The sequence below is a fragment of the Sapajus apella genome, unplaced genomic scaffold, assembly GCF_009761245.1.
Source record: "Sapajus apella isolate SASKATOON/1434 unplaced genomic scaffold, GSC_monkey_1.0 scaffold95, whole genome shotgun sequence".
Taxonomy (NCBI): domain Eukaryota; kingdom Metazoa; phylum Chordata; class Mammalia; order Primates; family Cebidae; genus Sapajus; species Sapajus apella.
Genome location: NW_022437035.1, coordinates 3,106,375 through 3,128,842, shown reverse-complemented (window position 1 = coordinate 3,128,842; position 22,468 = coordinate 3,106,375). Strand labels below are relative to the sequence as shown.

Here is a 22,468-nt window from a genome sequence, read left to right as displayed (position 1 = left end):
CGGTGGCTCACGCCTGTAATCCCAGCACTTTGGGAGGCCGAGGCGGGTGGATCACGAGGTCAAGAGATCGAGACCATCCTGGTCAACACGGTGAAACCCCGTCTCTACTAAAAATACAAAAAATTAGCTGGGCATGGTGGCGCGTGCCTGTAATCCCAGCTACTCAGGAGGCTGAGGCAGGAGAATTGCCTGAACCCAGGAGGCGGAGGTTGCGGTGAGCTGAGATCGCGCCATTGCACTCCAGCCTGGGTAACAAGAGCGAAACTCTGTCTCAAACAAACAAACAAACAAAAAACAGGCTCATCCTTGAACCTGGACACATGATTCAGTTCTGGCGTGCACTGACTTAATGCTTTCATGACCCTGTGTCTTGTTTTTTGTTTGTTTGTTTGTTTGAGACAGAGTTTCGCTCTTGTTACCCAGGCTGGAGTGCAATGGCGCGATCTCAGCTCACCGCAACCTCCGCCTCCTGGGTTCAGGCAATTCTCCTGCCTCAGCCTCCTGAGTAGCTGGGCTTACAGGCACGCGCCACCATGCCCAGCTAATGTTTTGTATTTTTAGTAGAGACGGGGTTTCACCATGTTGACCAGGATGGTCTCGATTTCTTGACCTCGTGATCCACCCGCCTCGGCCTCCCAAAGTGCTGGGATTACAGGCTTGAGCCACCGCGCCCGGCCAAATTTTTTTTTTTTTTTTGGAGACAGAGTCTTGCTCTGTCACCCAGGCTGGAGTGCAGTGGTGTAATCATGGCTCACTGCAGCCTGAACCTCCTGGGCTCAAGTAATCCTCCTGCCTCAGCCTCCCAAGTAGCTGAGTCTACAGGCATGTGCCACCATGCCTGGCAAATTAAAAAATATATATTTTTGAGAGACTGGCACTTACTATGTTGCTCAGGCTGGTCTTGAAACCTTGACCTCAAGCAATCCTCCCACCTGGGCCTCTCAAAGTTTTGGGATTATAGGCATGAGCCATAAATGCATTTATTCAGCACCTGATGTATGCCAGGCATCGTGCTCAATGCTCTATATGGATGCACTGATTTCATCCTTACGAGGACCCTGTGACATGGGAGCTGTCATCCCGTTTTCCTTATGTTTCCTTCCAGACTAGACAGCAGTGGTCCTGGAGAGTCCCAAGCGGCCGGCACAGGCTCAGCTCTCTCCCTCTACACCCAGAAAGCACCACTAACTGTCTTCTTTTTGTCCCACCTGTACATACACCTGACATACACCATACACCTGACCCACCCTCTCTTTCCCCAGGACTCCCAGGAGCACAAGATCTCCCTGTTTGAAGGAGCTAACTTCAAGGGCAACACCACAGAGATCCAGGGGGATGATGCGCCCAGTCTCTGGGTCCACGGCTTCAGTGACCGCGTGGGCAGCGTGAAGGTCTCCAGCGGAACGTAAGCATCGCTCCTGCCAGGCCCACATCCCCCGCCTCAAGCACAGGCAGAATCAGAGGCTGCTCCCCTGATAGGTTATAACATCAGATTCCTAGAGAGGGCCACAGCCCCTCCCTCCCACAGTCTCCCCGTGCAGGTTCCTGGGCTTCAGCCAATAGAGATTTATTCCTCTGGGGAATAGAGTCAGACTTTGAGAAATCCCAGGTCAGTGTAAACAAATCAGGCAATTAGCTCTAAAAGGCTGTTAGATGGAGAAAACAGGAGCTGCTAAACCTAATTGGTGCTGAAGGACTAATTCACTAAAAGGGTCAGAGCTGATGTGGATGGATGAGGCTGGATGCATGCAGGGACAGGACAGATGTGTGGGGAGATCGGGAGCTCCTAGGACAATGAGCAGAATGAGTTCTGAGCAGTGAATTTGCATCATGGGGTGCCCCTGACCCTGCAACTGACATGCTGAGGAACTTGAGTGAGCCTGAAAACCTCTCTGTCTCTCAGTCTTGCCAGCTAGGCAATGGGCACACAGAACTCCCTGATCTAAGAGGACCCTTTCTGCTCCCAATTCTCGGGATCTGGAGCTACCAAAACAGAGCCCCATGACCTAATGGCATGAGAATACATGGAAGGGCTGGATCAAAGGAGTCACTTTATCCATCCCCCTGCCTCCAAATGACCATGCCAGACATCCCTGATCTCCTCCAGGTAAATGTAAGGCTCTGCCTCTCCATTCCCAGACTTGTTCTAAGCTCCTGTAACACCATCAGGGCCATGGCCTTTTTCTTGTTCCTTTCTACCTCCCTGAAACCTACATTCCTGCCATTCAAGCCATCTGAAATATATTGAGCTTTGTCTTCAAGCCAGGCATTGTGCTACCAACACTGGGGAAAATAGCAATGAATACAGCCAGGCTCCCACAGCCAGGTTCCTACCTTCAAGGAACTTATTTGGCCTAGTAGGGGAAAGTCAGATATACCTGTGAGATGGTGTCCAACAATGCTAAGTAAGGGATGGGCCAGCCAGGGCAATCGTGTTGCAGGAGATCAGAGGAGGATAGCAGGTTTCTAGGATGGCTGTGGATGTTAGGGTGGAGGGCAGGTCAAAGGTTTATCTGAAAAGGCTGGGATTTAAACCAGGTTTTCAAATATAGGGAGGGGGTCTGGGAGAGCCCTGGAAACACTCTCTCAGCAAAAACAATGAGAGATGTTACAAATTAATCGCTGATGATAACTTCTGTTGAGTGCTTACTATGTATCAAGCACTGTGCTTAACCTCTTTAGATAAATAATTATTAAACCTTTATAACAAACCAAGGAGGTAGGTGCATTATCATCGCCATTTTACAGACAGTACGTTGAGGTTCTGATACGTCACCTACCCAGATTCTCACAGCTTAGTAAATTGATGGCAGAGCTAGGATTTGAACCCAGGTATGTTTTATACCAGAGTGTGTGTTCTCAACTGCTACACACAGATTCACTTACCTACAAAGGAAACCAATTTTTTGAAATAACACTTCCTGTCTTTCATTTGCTTCATCGATAACCAGCCCCCCAGTACCTATTTTTGCTTCTTTTGATTGTGTTCTCTGAGCCCTGCAACGTCACATTCAATGAGATGTGTATTAACATTCCTACCAAGCACAGCCAACACGCTTAGCAAACACTCAAGGTGCATTTTCCATCTGGTCCTCTCCAACACTCTTAAAACCAGGCAAGCCGGGCGCGGTGGCTCACGCCTGTAATCCCAGCACTTTGGGAGGCCGAGGCGGGTGGATCACGAGGTCAAGAGATCGAGACCATGCTGGTCAGCACGGTGAAACCCCGTCTCTACTAAAAATACAAAAAATCAGCTGGGCATGGTGGCGTGTGCCTATAATCCCAGCTACTCAGGAGGCTGAGGCAGGAGAATTGCCTGAACCCAGGAGGCGGAGATTGCGGTGAGCCGAGATCGCGCCGTTGCACTCCAGCCTGGGCAACAAGAGCGAAACTCCGTCTTAAAAAAAAAAAAAAAACAGGCAATGTGGCCACGCTCACTTCCTAGAAAAGGAAACTGAGGCAACATCCCTGCCCCAAGGCAGCTGGGTACAGTGGCTCACACCTGTAATCTCAGCACTTTGGGAGGCTGAGGCGGGTGGATCATGAGGTCAGGAGTTCGAGACCAGCCTGGCCAACATGGCAAAACCCCGTCTCTACTAAAAGTACAAAAAAAAAAATTAGCCAGGCATGGTGGTGGGCACCTGTAATCCCAGCTACTAGGGAGGCTGAGGCAGGAGAATCTCTTGAACTCAGGAGGCAGGAGTTGCAGTGAGCCGAGATCACGCCATTGCACTCCAGCCTGGGTGATGAGAGCAAGACTCCATCCCAAAAAACAAAAAATAAAAATAACCCACAAAAACTCACTCCACAACAACAACAAAAACCCATGTTTGGGTGCGGTGGTTCACACCAGTAATCCCAGCACTTTGGGAGGCCGCGGCAGTAGATCACCTGAGGTCAGAAATTCGAGACCAACCTGATCAACATGGTGAAACCCCCATCTGTACTAAAATACAAAAAAATTAGCCGGGCGTGGTGGCGGGAGCCTGTAGCCCAGCTACTTGGGAGGCTGAGGCAGGATAATTCCTTGAACATGAGTGGCGGAGGTTGCGGTGAGCCAAGATTGCACCATTGGACTCCAGCCTGGGCAACAAGAGCGAAACTCTGTCTCAGAAAAACCCCCCAAATAAACAGAAACCCCTTGCCCAGGGCACAGAGCAGCAAGGGATAGAGCCAGGACCAAGAGGGAGGATAGAGAGCAGACAGCAGGAAGCAGTGAAGGACAGGCTGGTCTGGCCGGGGTCTGGGTGCCAGGCAATGAGGCTGGCAGTCTCCATTCTGCCCTTCTCGCTTTCTTCTCAGATGGGTTGGCTATCAATATCCCGGCTACCGCGGGTACCAGTACCTCCTGGAGCCCGGCGACTTCCGGCACTGGAACGAGTGGGGGGCCTTCCAGCCACAGATGCAGTCCCTGCGTCGCCTGCGTGACAAGCAGTGGCACCCTGAGGGCTGCTTCCCTGTCCTGGCCACAGAGCCCCCCAAGTGAGTCCACACCTCCTTCTCCTACTTTGCCCCACCCCTTCTTCAGGCTCAATGATTCCCTCATTTTTCCCAGGCAAATAAAAGTCCCTAAAGCCAAAATGTCTCCTGGATCTGTAAACAGATGTGTGCCTTGTAGTCCCCCATGGTTGTTGGGCTGTGACTTCCTCGGTCTTAATAATTACAACAATCAACAAAGCAGCAAACACTGAAAAGTTCTTTGTGCCCGTTATGTGACTCTACCCAATGCGTAGGTAGAAATGAATAAGGCCAAGTTCCTGCCATTAAGGAGCTTGCTCGGCCTAGCAGGGGAAACCCAGATACACTTGTGAGGTGCTATCCAGGGTACTAGGTAGGAGATGGTCCAGCCAGGGCATTGGTGCTGCAGGTCAGGGGAGGCAGGTTGGTTTCTGGGTCCTGAATGGGTGTGTTGGGGTGGAGGGCAAGTATTTGGCCTTATTCATTATGAAGACCACTCTAGGAGGTTGGTATTATAGTTACTCTCATTTAACACGTGAGGAAACTGAGGTTCACAGACGGGAAGTTATTTTCTTTTTTTTTTTTTTTTTTTTTTGAGACGGAGTTTCGCTCTTGTTACCCATGCTGGAGTGCAGTGGCACGATCTCGGCTCACCGCAACCTCCGCCTCCTGGGTTCAAGCAATTCTCTTGCCTCAGCCTCCTGAGCAGCTGGGATTACAGGCACGTGCCACCATGCCCAGCTAATTTTTGTATTTTTAGTAGAGACGGGGTTTCACCATGTTGACCAGGATGGTCTCGATCTCTTGACCTCGTGATCCACCCGCCTCGGCCTCCCAAAGTGCTGGGATTACAGGCTTGAGCCACCGCGCCCAACCGGGAAGTTATTTTCCCAAGGTCACACAGTTAGCAAGTCAGGACTTGAACTCAGGCTGTCTGGCTCCAGAGCGCGCACTCTTCAGGACATATCTAAAGATTTTTTTCAAACTCTTGCTGTTTGCATATCCCCCTCAGGATTTTTTGCACTGCGGCATGATGCCTGGTCTATTATTGATGATATTTTTATTTAAATAGACGTCCCTTTTTGTCTTTAAATGCATTGATTTGTAAATAAAGCTTTATAGTGCTACAGGAAGTGGAAAATCAGTATCATATACATAGAAAGCAAACACGTAGGCCGGGCGCGGGGGCTCACGCCTGTAATCCCAGCACTTTGGGAGGTCGAGGCGGGTGGATCACTTGAGGTCAGGAGTTTGAGACCAGCCTGGCCAACATCGTGGAACCCCATCTCTACCAAAAATATAAAAAATTAGCCGGGTGTGGTGGCAGGTGCCTGTAATCCCAGCTACTCAGGAGGCTGAGGCAGGAGAATCACTCGAAGTGGGAGATGTGAGGCGTGAGGTTGCAGTGAGCTGAGATCACTGCATTCCAGCCTGGGCGACAGGGAGAGACTCCGTCTCTGCACCAAACTGAGACACTTTTCCTCCGTGATTTAATCAATAAAGGTTGAAAACAGCATCTTTTTCTTGTATCCAATTCAGTGTTACTCAATCCTGGGGCTGGGGCCCATCAAGAATCATCTCGTCTGGAAATCTCCGCCAGGCACTATTGTTTCCCATATCAATAGTTAATATTGATTTATGTTGTTAATCATTAATCTATGCAGACAGCCTGGTGGAACAGGGGATGGGGGTTGCTATGGATATCTTCTGGGTGGAGGGAATATCTGAAGGAGGCCATGAAAGATGGAGCAGGAGCTTGCTTGATGGAGGATAGGGGAGATGATATTCCAGGCAGAGGAAACAGCAGGGTCCCCACTACCCCATATGGCACCTTTGTGCCAATGATAAAAAAGAGGCCTCCTCCTCAAGACATTTTACTGCCATCTGCTAGGAATTATTGGTATAAATCTGAGATGCCTACCATGTGAATGTGATGCTCTTGTGCTATGCCCAATGTGCACAGCTGTACTTGGCAGCCCCGAAGCGCCAGGAAGAAAGGCATAGAGGTTGAGAGAGTTGTGGTGGCCCCAGTGAAGCTTACTGAGGTGGGAGCATCAGCCTGGTGGTTGTGTGGGCAGAAGCGCAAGGTGGGACAGATGCACTCAGAAGATAAAGCTGGCAAGAAAGCTAGGGCCTCATGACACCCCACCCTGCGGTTTTGCTGAGCTTCAAAGTTGAGACACCACCTCACATGACCTGGCACTGTCTCACTCACCTTCCCTCTTCTCATCTTCATTCTCCCCACCTCCACACTCTTGGCCAGCATCTTGGACTAGAAGACAGGGCTGTCGGTGGACCAGGATTCCTGGACAGAAATCAGGAGGAATACCTGGGTATTAACCCTGCTGTACTGTTAGAAGCTGGGAAGAACCGGGCAAATTGCTTCCATTCCCTGGGACTCATTTTTCTCTTCTATAAAACGGCAGCTCAAATACCCATCCAGCCCCAAGATTCGGAGGTGCCCAAGTTCCATGATTCTCTAAGGTTCTGATATTTATCTCTAAGCTGCTGTGATTCTCTGATTCCAAAGCCAAGCCACCTGGATTTTCATTCTAAGTTCTTAAGGTCCGTGAGTACAGCTCTAAAATTCTACTGCCGTGGAGTCCAGCTTTACAATCATACAAGCCCCCTGAAATTAACCTCCATAGTTCTTCAACTTCAAGGTCCTCTTGTTTGTGACATGCACCACGATTTTACAATCCCAGGAGGACAAAAGAGAAATACTATCAATCAAAATATAACACAATTGTCTTCGGAATTTTTACACTTATTGAAAGAAATATTTTCAACTTATTTAGACATAACAGATTTTTTTCAGTGTATCAATCTGATAAGTCTTATAAAAGGTCAATATACTAGAAATTCATCAGTTAAGTCAGTTCCAAAACCTCTTTGCAGCCAGGCACAGTGGCTCATGCCTGTAATTCCAGCACTTTGGGGGGCCAAGGGAGGTGGATCACTTGAGGTCAGGAGTTTGAGACCAGCCTGGCCAACATGGCGAAGCCCCATCTCTATTAAAAATATAAAAAATTAGCCAGGTATGGTGATGTGCACCTGTAATCCCAGTTGCTCTGGAGGCTGAGGTGGGGGAATAGTTTGAACCCAGGAGGTGGAGGTTGCAGTGAGCCAATATCGTGCCACTGCACTCCAGTCTGGGCAACAGAACAAGATTCCATCTCAGAAATAAAATAAAGTCAAATCTCTTTGCACTTATAGTCCAGATTCTGGCCTGGCATGGTGGCTTATACCTATAATCCCAGCATTTTGGAAGGCTAAGGTGGGAGGATCATTTGAGCCCCGGAATTTGAGATCAGCCTGAGCAAGATCGTGAGACCTTATCTCTACAAAAAAATAAAAAATAAGTTGGGTGCAGTGGCGCATGCCTGTAGTCCCAGCTACTGGGGAGGCTGAGGCAGGAGGATCCTTTGAGCCAGGAGTTCCAGGCAGCAGTGAGCTACGAACATGCCATTGCAATCCAGCCTGGGTGACAGGGCAAGACTCTGTCTCTAAAAACCCAAAGAAGACCAGGCATGGTGGCTCACGCCTGCAATCTGAGCACTTTGGGAGGCTGACGCAGGAGAATCACTTGAGCCCAGGATTTTGAGACCAGCCTGGGCAACACAGGGAGACTCCATCTCTACAAAAAATTAAAACAAAAAAACGGAGTCCAGATCTTCAGGATCACTTTCAACTAAAAAATATCTTTATTTTATCACAGGCATTTAAAAATGTGCATATTAGCATCCCTGAAACAAGGTATGTACACTTGGCAAAATAAACAAAAACCAGAAGAAAATAACAATTAAAGTCATTTTATATTTAAGTGACTGTTTTGCTAATGCATTTATGAATAAACCAAACACCTTGTAATAACAATGGAAAACATATCAAATTATAAGCAAAAAATAAGTAATAAAGATTAAAAGAAGCGAGTTAAAGAAAATAATGTGTAGTAACGCTGAGAGTGAGTTTTAGGAACTACAAACCCGGTGTCTCTTCCGCAGATCCTGGTTCCGACATATCTCTCAAAACATGGGCATCTCACCACCTGGAGCAGAATTTCAGAGCTTAAAGACAGGCCACACTTTTGCCTCCAAAATAAAACTAAGTTTTCATTGCACCAGGTGCTCAACCCAAGAAATGATGATGAGTACAATATTTATGGAAACCAGTGAAGCTAGACTTCCCAAGGGGCTATGCTGCCTTCAGCCTTCTCGGGGGGCTTCTCCAAGGCAATTTTGACTGCCTGGGTTTGGCTCTAAATACTAGCTTTTTTGTTTGTTTGTTTTGGAGACAAGAGTTTTGCTCTTGTTGCCCAGGCTGGAGTGCAGTGGCGAGATCTCCGCAATCTCCACCTTCTGGGTTCAAGCAATTCTCCTGCCTCAGCCGCCCGAGTAGCTGTGATTACAGGCATGTGCCACCACAACCAGTGAATTTTGTGTTTTTAGTAGAGATGGGTGTTTCTCCATGTTGGTCAGGCTGATCTCAAACTCCCGACCTCAGGTGATCTGCCCACTTCGGCCTCCTAAAGTGCTGGGATTACAGGCGTGAGCCACTGTGCCCAGCCTAGTTTTTGTTTTGTTTTGTCTTGTTTTGGACGGAGTCTTACTCTATCTCCCAGGCTGGAATGCAGTGGCACGATCTCAGCCCATCACAACCTCCACCTCCCGGGTTCAAGGGGGAGTGCCCCTAAACGCTGGCTTTAAAATACAATGTCTGGAGAAATTACGTACTTCACACTGTTTCAAGGCTAGATAGATCCCAGCTTGTGAATCTTTGAGTTGCAGGCCTTTGGAAAGGCAAAGCATGTTGATTATGGGATTATTAGCTCTCATTCTTGTCGCCAAGAGGCAACCCATAATAATTTAGACATTGGAGCACACGCCCAACGCCGGCAGTGTGTATATGTGGGGTGGAGGCAGGAGGGTCACCCAAAGGCATTGGGTGCTTTTGTGCCAGCATGAGATGCTGACAGACCCACAACATCTGGGGAAAAGACAAGGTTCCTGAGTGCCCTGCAGAGGTTCTAAAGAGATGAGCCTTGTTAGAGCAACACTGCCACAACAGCCAATCACCTGGGTCAGTTACTCAGGATCAATGAATGCTTTGTAAAGCCTGGATCCCCAGCTAGGAACAGTAATCCTACATCCTTCCAGCAGGAGAAGGGAGCCTGCCCACTCACCTTCACTTTCTGCATGTTGCTGAGCCACTGCCTTCTACCAGTGTACCAGAAAGGGTAAGAAAGACCTGAGTTTGCGTTCCAGCTCTGACATTTACCAGCTATTACCCTTGGCCAAATCAAATTACGTGCTGGAGCCTCTGCTTCCACATCTGTAAAATGGGAGTAATGATAATAAAATACCAAAAGGTGGCCAGGCGTGGCAGCTCACACCTGTAGTCCCAGCACTTTGGGAGGCCAAGGCGGGTGCATCACGAGGTCAAGAGATCGAGACCATCCTGGTCAACATGGTAAAACCTTGTCTCTACTAAAAATAAAAATAATTTTTTAAAAAATGAGCTGGGCATGGTGGCGTGTGCCTATAATCCCAGCACTTTGGGAGGCCGAGGTGGGCCGAACAAGAGGTCAAGAGATCGAGACCATCCTGGTTAACATGGTAAAACCCTGTCTCTATTAAAAACAAAACAACAACAAGAAAATGAGCTGGGCATGGTGGCGTGTGCCTGTAATACTAGCTACTGGGGAGGCTGAGGCAGGAGAGTCACTTGAACCTGGGAGGTGGAGTTTGCAGCAAACTGAGATTGCACCACTGCACTCCAACTTGGCAACAGAGCAAGACTCTGTCTCAAAAAATAAAATAAAATAAAATAAAATAAAATATGAAAAGATTGGAAGGGGTAAATGATCAGCTTGAATATAATAATTATAAGAAGTTTAACACATAGCAAGCCCATGAATAAAGTGTTTCTTTTGTGGCCGGGCACAGTGGCTCATGCCTGTAATCCCAGCACCTTGGGAGGCTAAGGCGGGTGGATCACCAAAGGTCAGGAATTGGAGACCAGTGTGGCCCATATGAAGAAATCCCAGCTCTACTAACAATACAAAAATTAGCCTGGCATGGCGGTGCGTGCTTGTCATCCCAGACACTCAATAGGCTGAAGCAGGAGGATTGCTTGAACCTAGGAGGCGGAGGTTGCAGTGAACCAAGATCACACCACTGTACTTCAGCCTGGGAGGCTGAGTGAGATTGTCTCAAATAAATAAATAAAATAAAAATAAATAAAGTGGTTTTAAAAATACTTTAATTCGGCCGGGCGCGGTGGCTCAAGCCTGTAATCCCAGCACTTTGGGAGGCCAAGGCGGGTGGATCACGAGGTCAAGAGATCGAGACCATCCTGGTCAACATGGTGAAACCCTGTCTCTACTAAAAATACAAAAAAAAAATTAGCTGGGCATGGTGGCGCGTGCCTGTAATCCCAGCTACTCAGGAGGCTGAGGCAGGAGAATTGACTGAACCCAGGAGGCAGAGGTTGCGGTGAGCCGAGATCGCACCATTGCATTCCAGCCTGGGTAACATGAGTGAAACTCCGTCTCAAAAAATAAAATAAAATAAAATAAAAAAATAAAAATACTTTAATTAAAAAAAAAGTAGAGACAAGGTCTCATCATGTTGCCCAGGCTGGTCTCGATCTCCTGGATTCAAGCTATCCTCCCTCTTCAGCCTCCTGAAGTGCTGGGATGACAGGAGAGAGCCACTGAGCCTGGCCTAAAGTATAATTATTGATATAGCATCAACATCATTTTCTTGAATGTCAGAGCTAGAAGGAGCTTTTTTTTTTTTTTTTTTTTTTTTTTTTTTGAGACAGAGTCTTGCTGTGTCGACAGGTTCCAGGCTGGAGTGCAGTGGTGCTATCTCAGCTCACTGCAACCTCCGCCTCCCGGGTTCAGGCAATTCTCCTGCCTCAGCCTCCCAAGTAGCTGGGACTATGGGCGCGCGCCACCACACCCAGCTAATTTTTGTATTTTTAGTAGAGACGGGGTTTCACCATGTTGGCCAGGATAGTCTTGATCTCTTGACCTCGTGATCCACCCACCTCGGTCTCCCAAAGTGCTGGGATTACAGGCATGAGCCACCGCGCCTGGCCTAGAAAGAGTTTTAGAATCAATGTGTTTTATGCTACATCCATTCTTCCTACTTTTGACAATATTGACTGAAGACCTCTTAAGTACTGGGCTTTGCTTAGACGCTGGAAAGACAGGTTGGGGAGGAAGACAGAAGAGGTATCTGCCCTAGGTGTTCCTGGCTGAGGATGTAGACAGGAGGAATCAATTATTTTGTCTGCCATCAAATTCCTGGGCTGCACAGTCTGGTGTTTGGTCTGCCACGATCTCCTGGGGGACAGTTAGCCTTTCTCAAGGAGGTGACAGACAGATTGAGACGTGAAAAGGTTCACTGAGCTAGGGGTGCTGACAGAAGCCTCAACCCAGACAAGAGGATCATTCTGATCTCCTCCTGAGTCCTGCAACTGACATCTGCCAGTTCTGTCTTCCAAACATCTCTGGAAACAAAATGCTCCCTCCATGACCACATCCCTTCTCTGGGTTTCTAAATTATTTCATCAGCCTCCACCCCAGTTTCTGCCTGTTTCTTCTTCATGTAGCAGCCAGAGAAATCTTTGAGGAAAGTCAGGTTCACCATGCCCTTCCCTGTCTCTCTGTCACTGCAAGAGAAAGCCCCGTCTTCTCACGGCCCACAGAGCTGTGCAGCATTCAGCCATGCAGACCCCTCTGATCTCTTTTCTCACCTCCACCACATCCTGTCCACTGCACTTCATGCAAAGCCCCACACTTGCCTCCTTCCTGCTAAGCCTTTGCACCTGTTGGATTCTGTGACGGGTGCACTCTTCCCATGTCTCCGGCATGTATGCACACCCCTGGCCCTCCCTCCCTGGACCAGGTTAATCCCTGCTGCTCCTGCCTCATCAGTTACAGGTGCTGGCTTCACTATGGAGTGCTGTTGAAGGATTTAGCTTTTCCTACTTAGACATAGGACTCTTGTCTCCATTAGCTGCTGAATCTGTGCCTAGCCCAGCAAGCCCAGGAAATGCCACTGCTAGAATGTTATCAAGCAAATGCCCCCATTCAGACCTCTTCCTCTGATCTCCATTTTCTTCATCAACAGAAGGACATTATAGACCACCCTGCTGGTGTTTAATCTATGTGTCTATCAGATCAGTCATATGAAGTCTCTAACATGCATGCAATAAACATTATATAATACAGTTTTTTTTTTTTTTTTTTTTTTTGAGACGGAGTTTTGCTCTTGTTACCCAGGCTGGAGTGCAATGGCGCGATCTTAGCTCACCGCAACCTCCGTCTCCTGGGTTCAGGCAATTCTCCTGCCTCAGCCTCCTGAATAGCTGGGATTACAGGCACGCACCACCATGCCCAGCTAATTTTTTTTTGTATTTTTAGTAGAGACGGGGTTTCACCATGTTGACCAGGATGGTCTCGATCTCTTGACCTCGTGATCCACCCTCCTCGGCTTCCCAAAGTGCTGGGATTACAGGCTTGAGCCACCGCGCCCGGCCCTATATAATACTGTTTTATTGTTTCCAGATCAGCAATAGCTAGCTCCATGGAGGCAGCTTTATCAGTCCCAGCATTTTGCATATGGCGGGCACTAACTATTGAACACATGAATCAATTAATGAATGAGCAATGAATGAACACATGGCTGGCCATGGGCAAAGTACTTAATATCTGTGTGCCTTAGTTTCTCTCTCTCGCTGCGTGTGTGTATGTATGTATAGTCACCCAAGGTGCAGTGCAGTCATGTGATTTCTACTCACTTCAACCTCTGCTTCCTGGGTTCAAGCAATTCTCATGCCTCAGCCTCCCAAGTAGGCGGTATTACAGGTGAGCAGCACCATGCCCCAAACATTTTTGTATTTATTTTTTTTCTTTTTGAGATGGTGTCTGGCTCTGTCACCCAGACTGGAGTGCAGGGGCGAGATCTTGACTCACTGCAACTTCTGCCTCCCGGGTTCAAGCAAGTCTCCTGCCTCAGCCTCCTGAGTAGCTGGGACTATAGGTGTGTGCCACCACACCAGGCTAATTTTTGTATTTTTAGTAGAGACACGGTTTCACCACATTGGTCAGGCTGGTCTTGAACTCCTGACCTCATGATCTGCCCGCCTCGGCCTCTCAAAGTGCTGGGATTTTATGCATATATATATATACATATATATATATATATATATATATATTTGAGATAGAGTCTCACTCTGTTGCCCAGACTGGAGTGTAGTGGAGTAATCTCAGCTCACTGCAACCCTTGCCTCCTGGGTTCAAGCGATTGATTTTCCTGTTTCAGTCTCCTGAGTAGCTGGGACTACATGTGCACACCAACCCCCGCCCCCAGCTAATTTTTGTATTTTTAGTAGAGACGGGGTTTTGCCATGTTGGCCAGGCTGGTCTTGATGTCCTGACCTCAGGTGATCGACCCGCCTCAGCCCCCCAAAGTCATTTTTGTATTTTTAGTAGAGACAGGGTTTCCCCATTTTGGCCAGGCTGGTCTTGAACGCCTGGCCTCAAGTGATCCTCCCACCTTGGCTTCCCAAAGTGCTGGAATTAAGAGGTGTGAGCCACTGCACCTGATCCAGAAATTTATTTTAAGCAGATAATATATACATATGGCAAATAGAAAGTTTGCCAAAATATATACATGTGGCAAATAAAAAAGAACAAAGAACCAAGGTTCACAGTTAAAAGTAAACCTGCATGCCTACCCTACCTTTTCTTCAGGTATTCAGTGCACAAGCATATGATGCATAGGTAGGTCTATTATTTTTCCAATTTTACACATGAAGAAACAGAAGCACTGAAAGGTTATAGCCAGGAGTTGTTTTTTTTTTTTTTTGAGACGGAGTTTCACTCATGTTACCCAGGCTGGAGTGCAATGGCGCGATCTCGGCTCACCGCAACCTCCGCCTCCTGGGTTCAGGCAATTCTCCTGCCTCAGCCTCCTGAGTAGCCGGGATTACAGGCACGCGCCACCATGCCCAGCTAATGTTTTGTATTTTTTTAGTAGAGACGGGGTTTCACCATGTTGACCAGGATGGTCTCGATCTCTTGACCTCGTGATCCACCCGCCTCGGCCTCCCAAAGTGCTGGGATTACAGGCTTGAGCCACCGCGCCCGGCCTCAGGAGTTTTATTTCATTCATGTATATCAGGGTTTCTCAACCCCTACGCTATTTGGCATTTTTTGTTGGATGTTTCTTTGCTGGGGTAGTGGCAGGGGCGGGGTGGAAAGGGTGTCTTGTGCACTGCAGAATGTTTAGCAGCATCTCGGGCCTCTACTCACTAGACGCCGGTGGCACCTCTCCACTTCCGCAGTTACGACAATCAAAAATACTTCAGGTATTGCCAAATGTTGGGGTGGTGGAGGGATGTCAGGGCAAAGTCACCCCCTCCCAAACCACTGATGTGTATGAATATACATTAGGCCACTTTCTTTTTCCTGTGTTTTACACAAACAATCGCCCAAATACACCCCGCTGCAGGGCTACTTTTCATTTCTTTTCGTACACCACTTTTTGGTGACCATTCCGCTTCACTGCTTACAGGCAGAAAGGAAATTCTCTTCAACAGAGCTGTCGGGGAGAAGTGGTGAGCTGCCCGTCCCAGGGGTAAGCCAGCGTGCAGACAGGGGCTTCCAGGGCGGCAGGGCCGGGAATCTCCCGGGTTAGCCTCTGCTCACCTCGTGGTCCCGAGGCGGAGTGGAGGGGGCGGAGCGTGGGCGGGGCCGCGTCTAGGACACGCCCCCGTACGTCACGGCGCCGCAGCCCCGCCCCCGCGCGGGCACCTCCTCCTCCCCCGGCCGGGGTGGCTGGAGAGCCGGGAGTCGCTGGGTTCGCGGGGCTGCCTCGCCGCGCCTGGCACGGTAGGTGGCCCCGGGGCGGCGCGGGGGACCTCGGGCCGCAGCCGGGGGCGTGGGCGCGGGGCGCGTGCGCGTCGGTGTCTGGCGCCGGGCAGCTCTCGGTCCTGGCGGCTGCCTCCGGGCCCGGCGCGGCTGCCGGGGCTCCGGGGCTGGAGCTGGGAGCTCGGAGGCAGGCAGGCGGCGCGGGCGGGCGGTTCTGGGATCCGCACCCGCCCGGCGTCCCGGGCGCCTTCCGCGGGGTGCGGCACCCAGCGGGCCCCGGTTACCGCGCTTCCCGCTTCGGACCCAGCTCCTGGGAGACGCGCAGCGTCTGTTGGGGGGGCACTGGGAGGGAGGGCGGCGCGTCCCCGCCTTCGGAGTCCCCAACCCCGCCCAGGCGCTCGGGGACCCCCAGGCGGGCGGCGGGGCGCGTGGAAGTTAACTTGCGGCCGCCGTGGAGTTGCCAGGAGCTTCAGAAGTGGAGGTGGGGGGGGTGGCGGAAATCGCCGGCCTGGGAGGTGGGCGTCGGGAGCACGGGGTTGGGGAGCCCTAGTGAACTTAGAGGTCACTCGGGGGGAGCGGAGCAGAATTTGACCTGAGGATCCCACCCCTTCACCCCCAAACCCCTCTCCGTGTGAGCTGGATGGGAGGTGCCCGGAAAGCCGGGGCTGGGAGGGAGGGGAGCAGGGGACCGGGAGCCTGGGCTCAGACGCCGAGCACGCCTGCCCTGGCAAAGTCGTTATTAGATGGGACAGAGGTCGAGGTCTGGCTTTCTCACTCAAAGGCCTATTCACTAGGGAAGGAACCATCCACTTCGGCACAGTCATTAGAAAGCACCATGCTTAACATCTTGCCCCCTTCCCCTTTTACAGATGGGGAGACTGAGGCTTGGAGAGGTCACCTGCCTGTGGCCCTAGGACCCACAGCTAGGATTATGTAGAGCTGAAACTCATCCACAGGCCTCCTGACTTAATGTCCTATGGGGATGTTGAGGAGGTGGGCTGGTGAACTCCTACTTATCCTACAGAAGCCCCCTCAGGCAGCACTTCCTCCGGGAAGCCTTCCTTAGCATTCTTCTGGTATTGTTGGGTGCTTCCTGTTTTGAACCCCACAGAGATAGCCGGCCCTTTTATCAGTCTGCGGGACTGGGCTGTGGGTGGACACCTCTCCCTAGCCTCCATCTGATACTCCTTTCATCCCAGCAGGTGGTCTGATGGTGAAGGCAGGCTTCTGGATTTGAACAGATCTGTGACTCACACTGGATTTAGTAGCGATGTGGCCCGGGCGACCCATTTTCCTTCCGCTCTAGCCTAGTAAAGCTGGGTTTATTTCATGGTCCTAAAGGAATTGTTGCATCATTTCTGAATCCCCCCACCCCACTGAACCCCAATTGTACTATTATTTACTTAATATGCATCTTTGTATCACGTGATTTTTTAAACATCTCAAGCAAACTTTTTATAACAGCTTTGTTGAAATACAATTCACATACCATACAATTCACCCTTTATCGGTAGTTTTTTTTTTTTTTTTTTTTTTTTTGAGATGGAGTTTCGCGCCAGGCTGGAGTGCAATGGCGCGATCTTGGCTCACCGCAACCTCCGCCTCCCGGGTTCAGGCAATTCTCCTGCCTCAGCCTCCTGAGTCGCTGGGATTACAGGCACGCGCCACCATGCCCAGCTAATTTTTTGTAGTTTTAGTAGAGACGGGGTTTCACCATGTTGACCAGGATGGTCTCGATCTCTTGACCTTGTGATCCACCCGCCTCGGCCTCCCAAAGTGCTGGGATTACAGGCTTGAGCCACCGCGCCCGGTCCTATCGGTAGTTTTTAGGATACTCAGAGTTCTGAAGCCATCACCACTATCTAATTTTAGAACATTTTTATCATGCCCCAAAAAAACACTGTTTCACAGTCACTCCCTAATCCTTTCTTCCCCTTACCCACTCTCAAATTCTCCGTGAATTTGCCTGCGCCTGACATTGCATATCCTATGTGGCCTTTTGTATCTGGTGCTTTTCACTTCAGAGACTGTTTCTAAGGTTCAGCCTCTTGTAGCATGCATCAGCACTTCATTCCTTTTTATGGCTGAGTAATATTCTATTATATGGACGTACCACATTCTACCCATTTATCCAGTTGTTGGACATTTGGGTTGTTTCTCATTGTTGTCTGTTATGAATAATGCTGCTATGGGCATTCATGTACAGGTCTTTGGACATACATTTTTAGTTCTCTCAGGTATATTTGTAGGAGTGGAATGGCTGGGTCATAGGTAACTTTAACTTTTTAAAAAAATTATTTATTTATTTTATTACTCATTTATTTATTTTGTAGAGATGGGGTTCTCACTGTGTTGCCCAGGCTGGTCTTGAACTTCTGGTCTCAAGCGATCCTCCCACCTCAGCCTCCTAAAGTGCTGGGATTATAATGTGAGCCGCCCTACCCAGGTTTAATCTTTGAGGACCTGCCAGACTGTTTTTTCGGAACAACGGTACCATTATATATTCCCACCACCAGTGTACGAGAGTTCCGGTAATCTTAAATACATTTAGTGTTCTCTGAAGCAGTCATAATCCTTGAAATCACTGGCTTTGATGTGGAAGTTATAAACTATTTTCAGGCTGGGCGCGGTGGCTCACACCTGTAATCCCAGCACTTTGGGAACCGAAGCGGGTGGATCATCTGAGGTCAGGAGTTCGAGACCAGCCTGTCCAACGTGATGAAACCTTGTCTCTACTAAAAATACAAAAAGTAGCCAGACATGGTGGCACTTGTAATCCCAGCTACTCGGGAGGCTGAGGAAGGAGAATCACTTGAACCCAGGAGTTGGAGGTTGCAGTAAGCCAAGATCGATCGCACTCCAGCCTGAGCGACAGAGTGAGACTTTGTCTCAAAAAATTTTTTTCTGGCCGGGCGCGGTGGCTCACACCTGTAATCCAAGCACTTTGGGGGCCAAGGCGAGCGGATCACCTGAGGTCGGGAGTTCAAGACCAGCCTGACCAAAATGGTGAAACCCTGTCTTTATTTAAAAAAAACATTTTTTTTCTATTTTTTTTTTTTTGAGACGGAGTTTCACTCACGTTACCCAGGCTGGAGTGCAATGGTGCGACCTCGGCTCACCGCAACCTCCACCTCCTGGGTTCAGGCAATTCTCCTGCCTCAGCCTCCTGAGTAGCTGGGATTACAGGCATGCGCCACCATGCCCAGCTAATTTTTTGTATTTTTAGTAGAGACGGGGTTTCACCATGTTGACCAGGTTGGTCTCGATCTCTTGACCTCGTGATCCACCGCCTTGGCCTCCCAATTTTTTTTTTCTATTTTTTATTTTTCTTTTATTTATTTTTTTGAGACAGGGTCTCGCTCTGTCACCCAGGCTGGAGTGCAGTGACATGATATTGGTTCACTGTAGCCTCCGCCTCCTGGGTTTCACCTCAGCCTCCCTAGTAGCTGGGACTATGGACATGTGCCAGTACACCTGGCAATTTTTGTATTTTTAGTAGAGACGGGGTTTTACCATGTTGGACAGGCTGGTCTTGAACTCCTGACCTCAGGTGATTCACCCACCTCGACCTCCCAAAGTGCTGGGATTACAGGCGTGAGCCACTGTGCCCCTCTTGTTTTCTAATACACAATACATTAAGTTCCTCAACACCAGAAGGAAGGGCGTCCTGCAGGTCACGAGGAACATCTCTGGGATCATCCGTTAGGGAAAGAGATCAGTCCTATAGAGTGGTTAGTCTGGGCATGTGTACACTTTAGTTCTACCTAGCAACAGTGAAAATACTGAAGCAAGGGGAGGCTGCGTAGGACCCATTGGCTCACAGAGCCCACCCCAGCAGCTGGTACACAGTATTAGAAGGGGGCGAGAGGAAGGCGGAAGCTGCTTGGATCTTCCCACCCCAGGCCAACCTGGAGCCCCCTTGCCAGCTGAGGCTTTATGGAGGCCAGGGAGACCCTTCATGGCTCTCCTAGACCATAACTGAAAGGGAAGACTTGTCCTTTGACCCCAAAATTAAGTCTGGTCCTGCCCACACCCTATCTGGACCCCGCACACTACCTTGAAGGTGGCCTCTCTGGGTGGCCACAGGAGGGTCCTGTGTGAGTTGGTGCTTAGTTCTTTTTTTATTTTTTTTTTCCTTGAGATGGAATCTCAGTTGTCACCCAGGCTGGAGTGCAGTGACGCCATCTCGGCTCACTGCAACCTCCGCCTCCCAGGTTCAAGCGATTCTCCTGCCTCAGCCTCCCGAGTAACTGGGACTGCAGGTGCGCGTCACCACACCCAGCAAATTTTTTGTATTTTTAGTGGTAGAGACGGGATTTCACCATGTTGGCCAGGATGGTCTCGATCTCTTGACCTCATGATCCACCCTCCTCGGCCTCCCAAAGTGCTGGGAGTACAGGTGTGAGCAGACACATCCTCCCCATACTCTCAGCGTCTCCCCCACTCCTAGGACCCTGCATCTCTTCCCTCACACTCTTTGCTTCGGCAAGAAGCTGCACAGGAAGGACTCAGGTCAGAGCCCCGCGTGTTCACAGAGGCAGAGTTCCGTGAAGGTAGTTGGTTCACCCCAGGTTGAATCTGTACTCTGCTGCTTCGGGAACCTAAACCAGTACTTCTCTGTGTCTTCCAGTTTCCTGGCAACTTGGTTCATCTGGGCAGCTGCTGTTTGGGAACGGTGTTGAGACCACACCTCCCACCTGCTGTATTTGGCACCTCGTGATTTTATTCTTTTTCACGTACTTGCCTTTGCTTGTCTTTTTAAAATCCTGAATTTCTGTGCATTAAAAAAGTAGCCCATGCCGGGCGCAGTGGCTCACACCTATAATCCCAGCACTTTGGGAGGCCGAGGCGGGTGGATCACGAGGTCAAGAGATCGAGACCATCCTGGTCAACATGGTGAAACCCCGTCTCTACTAAAACTACAAAAAATTAGCTGGGCATGGTGGCGCGTGCCTGTAATCCCAGCGACTCAGGAGGCTGAGGCAGGAGAATTGCCTGAACCCAGGAGGCGGAGGTTGCGGTGAGCCGAGATCGCGCCATTGCACTCCAGCCTGGGTAACAAGAGCGAAACTCCGCCTCAAAAAAAAAAAAAAAAAGAAAAAAAAAAAAAGAGAGAAAAAAAAAAAAGCAGCCCAGGCCAGGTGCATGGCTCATGCTTATAATCCCAGAACTTTTGGAGGCTGAGGTGGGCGGATTGTTTGAGCCCAGGTGTTTGAGACCAGCCTGGACAAGGTGGTGAGACTCCATCTCTACAAAAAATACAAAAATTAGCCAGGCGTGGTGGTGCGCACCTGCAGTCCTAGCTACTTGGGAGGCCGAGGTGACAGGGCCAGATTGTTGGGTATTAGGTCAATACACAAAAATCAATTAAATATTTAAAAAGAAAAGAAAAGAAAGCAGCCTAGGGACATGGAGACAGGGTGGGAAGGCTCTCTAGGCAAGGAACCGCCCCTCTCTGGGTCTCAGTGTACCCTACTGAGGAATGGGCATAGACCATTCAGAACTAAAATGTGGGAGCACCTTGGCATCAGTTAGCCTGTTGAAATGTGTTATTGATGTGAATTTGTGGGGGAATTTGTAGCAAGAGTGGCAGGTCAGATACAGCTTCACAGCCTGGGGTTGGTAACCAGAATGTACCTTTTCAGAAACATGGGTGTGGCTTGTGTGGCTTTGATGCCCCGCGTGGCACCAGGAAAGCTTCTCCGGGTAGCAGCAGCTCCTGCCCCCACACTTGGCGCCTGTTCCTATTGCTTGCAAGTCCCCTTGCTCTCTGAGGACCTGTATGTGCCCTGTCTGGGGCACCTCCCTATGTCTGGGATGACTGCCCCCTCCCTTGTCACTCTCAGAACTCCCCCACCCCCGACTGCAGCCAGAAGAGGATTTGTGGGAATGATTCATTCAGAGCTGCCTGAGATCTTGGCCAAGCCCCAGAAATTGCAGGGAAGGACCTCAGAGGGCAGTGCCCGCAGGCCCTAGGGAACGTCTGGGGCTGATGGCCCGGAGAGGAACATCTTATCCTGTGTGCTCAGATGGCGGGCAGCCAGCCCGTCTGCTGAGTGACTTTTTGCATCAGTCAGACTTTTGACCCGGGCTTCTGCAGCCAGAAAGCAGGCAGTGGCCCAGAAAGCAGGCATTGTGATAGGGAGCTGGGGCACTGGCCCGTGTTAGAATCTGGGTGCTCCACGTCCTTCTGGGGCTGGTTGGCTGTTTCTCTGTGCTTTGGTTTTCTCATCTGCTGAATACAGGTAGAAGTAGGTCCTACCTCCCAGAGGTGTTGGATGGAAGGGAATGGTAATAAAGCACTTACCGTGGTATCAGGCAGAAGCTGAGGCCCTGGGGTTAGACAGGCTCCTTGGAATTTTTTTTTCATTTTTATTTTTTGAGATGGAGCCTTGCCGTGTCGCCCAGGCTGGAGTACGATAGCGTGATCTCTGCTCACCACAGCCTCTGCCTCCTGGGTTCAAGCGATTCCCCTGCCTCAGCCTCCAGAGTAGCTGGGATTATAGGCGCGCACGACCGTGCCCTGCTAACTTTCTGTATTTTTAGTAGAGACAGGGTTTCACCATGTTGGCCAGGCTGGTCTGGAACTCCTGACCTTGTGATCCACCCATCTCAGCCTCCCAAAGTGCTGGGATTACAGATGTGAGGCATCTGTCATTGCGCCCGACCAGGCTCTTTGGAATTTTGAACATATTCTTTTGTGAACCTTAGTTCATCTGTCAGAAGGCAGCAATGATAAATACAGCCATATCAACAGGGCTTGCTCGTTGCCGGAGACTGTTCGAGGGACTTTCTGTGCTTTAAGTCATTTAATTCTCCCAACAGCCATATGAGGTGAACAGGCTGAGGCTCAGTGAGGTAAGCAGTTTGCACAAGGTCACCCAGCTAGGAAGTGGGAAACGTAGGATTTGGATCCAGAGTCTCTCTCTCTTTTTTTGGTTTTGTTTTCTTTCTTTCTTTTTTTTTTTTTTTGAGATGGAGTTTCGCTCTTGTTACCCAGGCTGGAGTGCAATGGCGCAATCTCGGCTCACCGCAACCTCTGCCTCCTGGGTTCAGGCAATTCTCCTGCCTCAGCCTCCTGAGTAGCTGGGCATGGTGGCGCGTGCCTGTAATCCCAGCTACTCA

At 49.7% G+C, this 22,468-nt stretch overlaps 2 protein-coding genes across 4 annotated transcripts in view; both read left to right on the top strand.

Annotated features, from left to right (window-relative positions):
- Positions 1 to 4,697, top strand: part of CRYBB1 (crystallin beta B1) — a 21,439-nt gene extending 16,742 nt beyond the window's left edge. The window contains exons 5-6 of the mRNA XM_032256729.1: positions 1,263 to 1,405; positions 4,303 to 4,697. Of these exons, the coding sequence (XP_032112620.1) occupies positions 1,263 to 1,405; positions 4,303 to 4,486 (327 nt within the window). The 3' untranslated portion in view covers positions 4,487 to 4,697. The remainder of the gene's footprint in view (positions 1 to 1,262; positions 1,406 to 4,302) is intronic.
- A 10,549-nt stretch (positions 4,698 to 15,246) lies between these two features.
- The window catches only part of TPST2 (tyrosylprotein sulfotransferase 2), a 69,582-nt gene continuing 62,360 nt past the window's right edge, over positions 15,247 to 22,468 (top strand). For all 3 annotated transcript variants that reach the window (XM_032256727.1, XM_032256728.1, XM_032256726.1), the window contains exon 1: positions 15,247 to 15,364. The gene's annotated coding sequence lies outside the window, so the exon portion shown is untranslated. The remainder of the gene's footprint in view (positions 15,365 to 22,468) is intronic.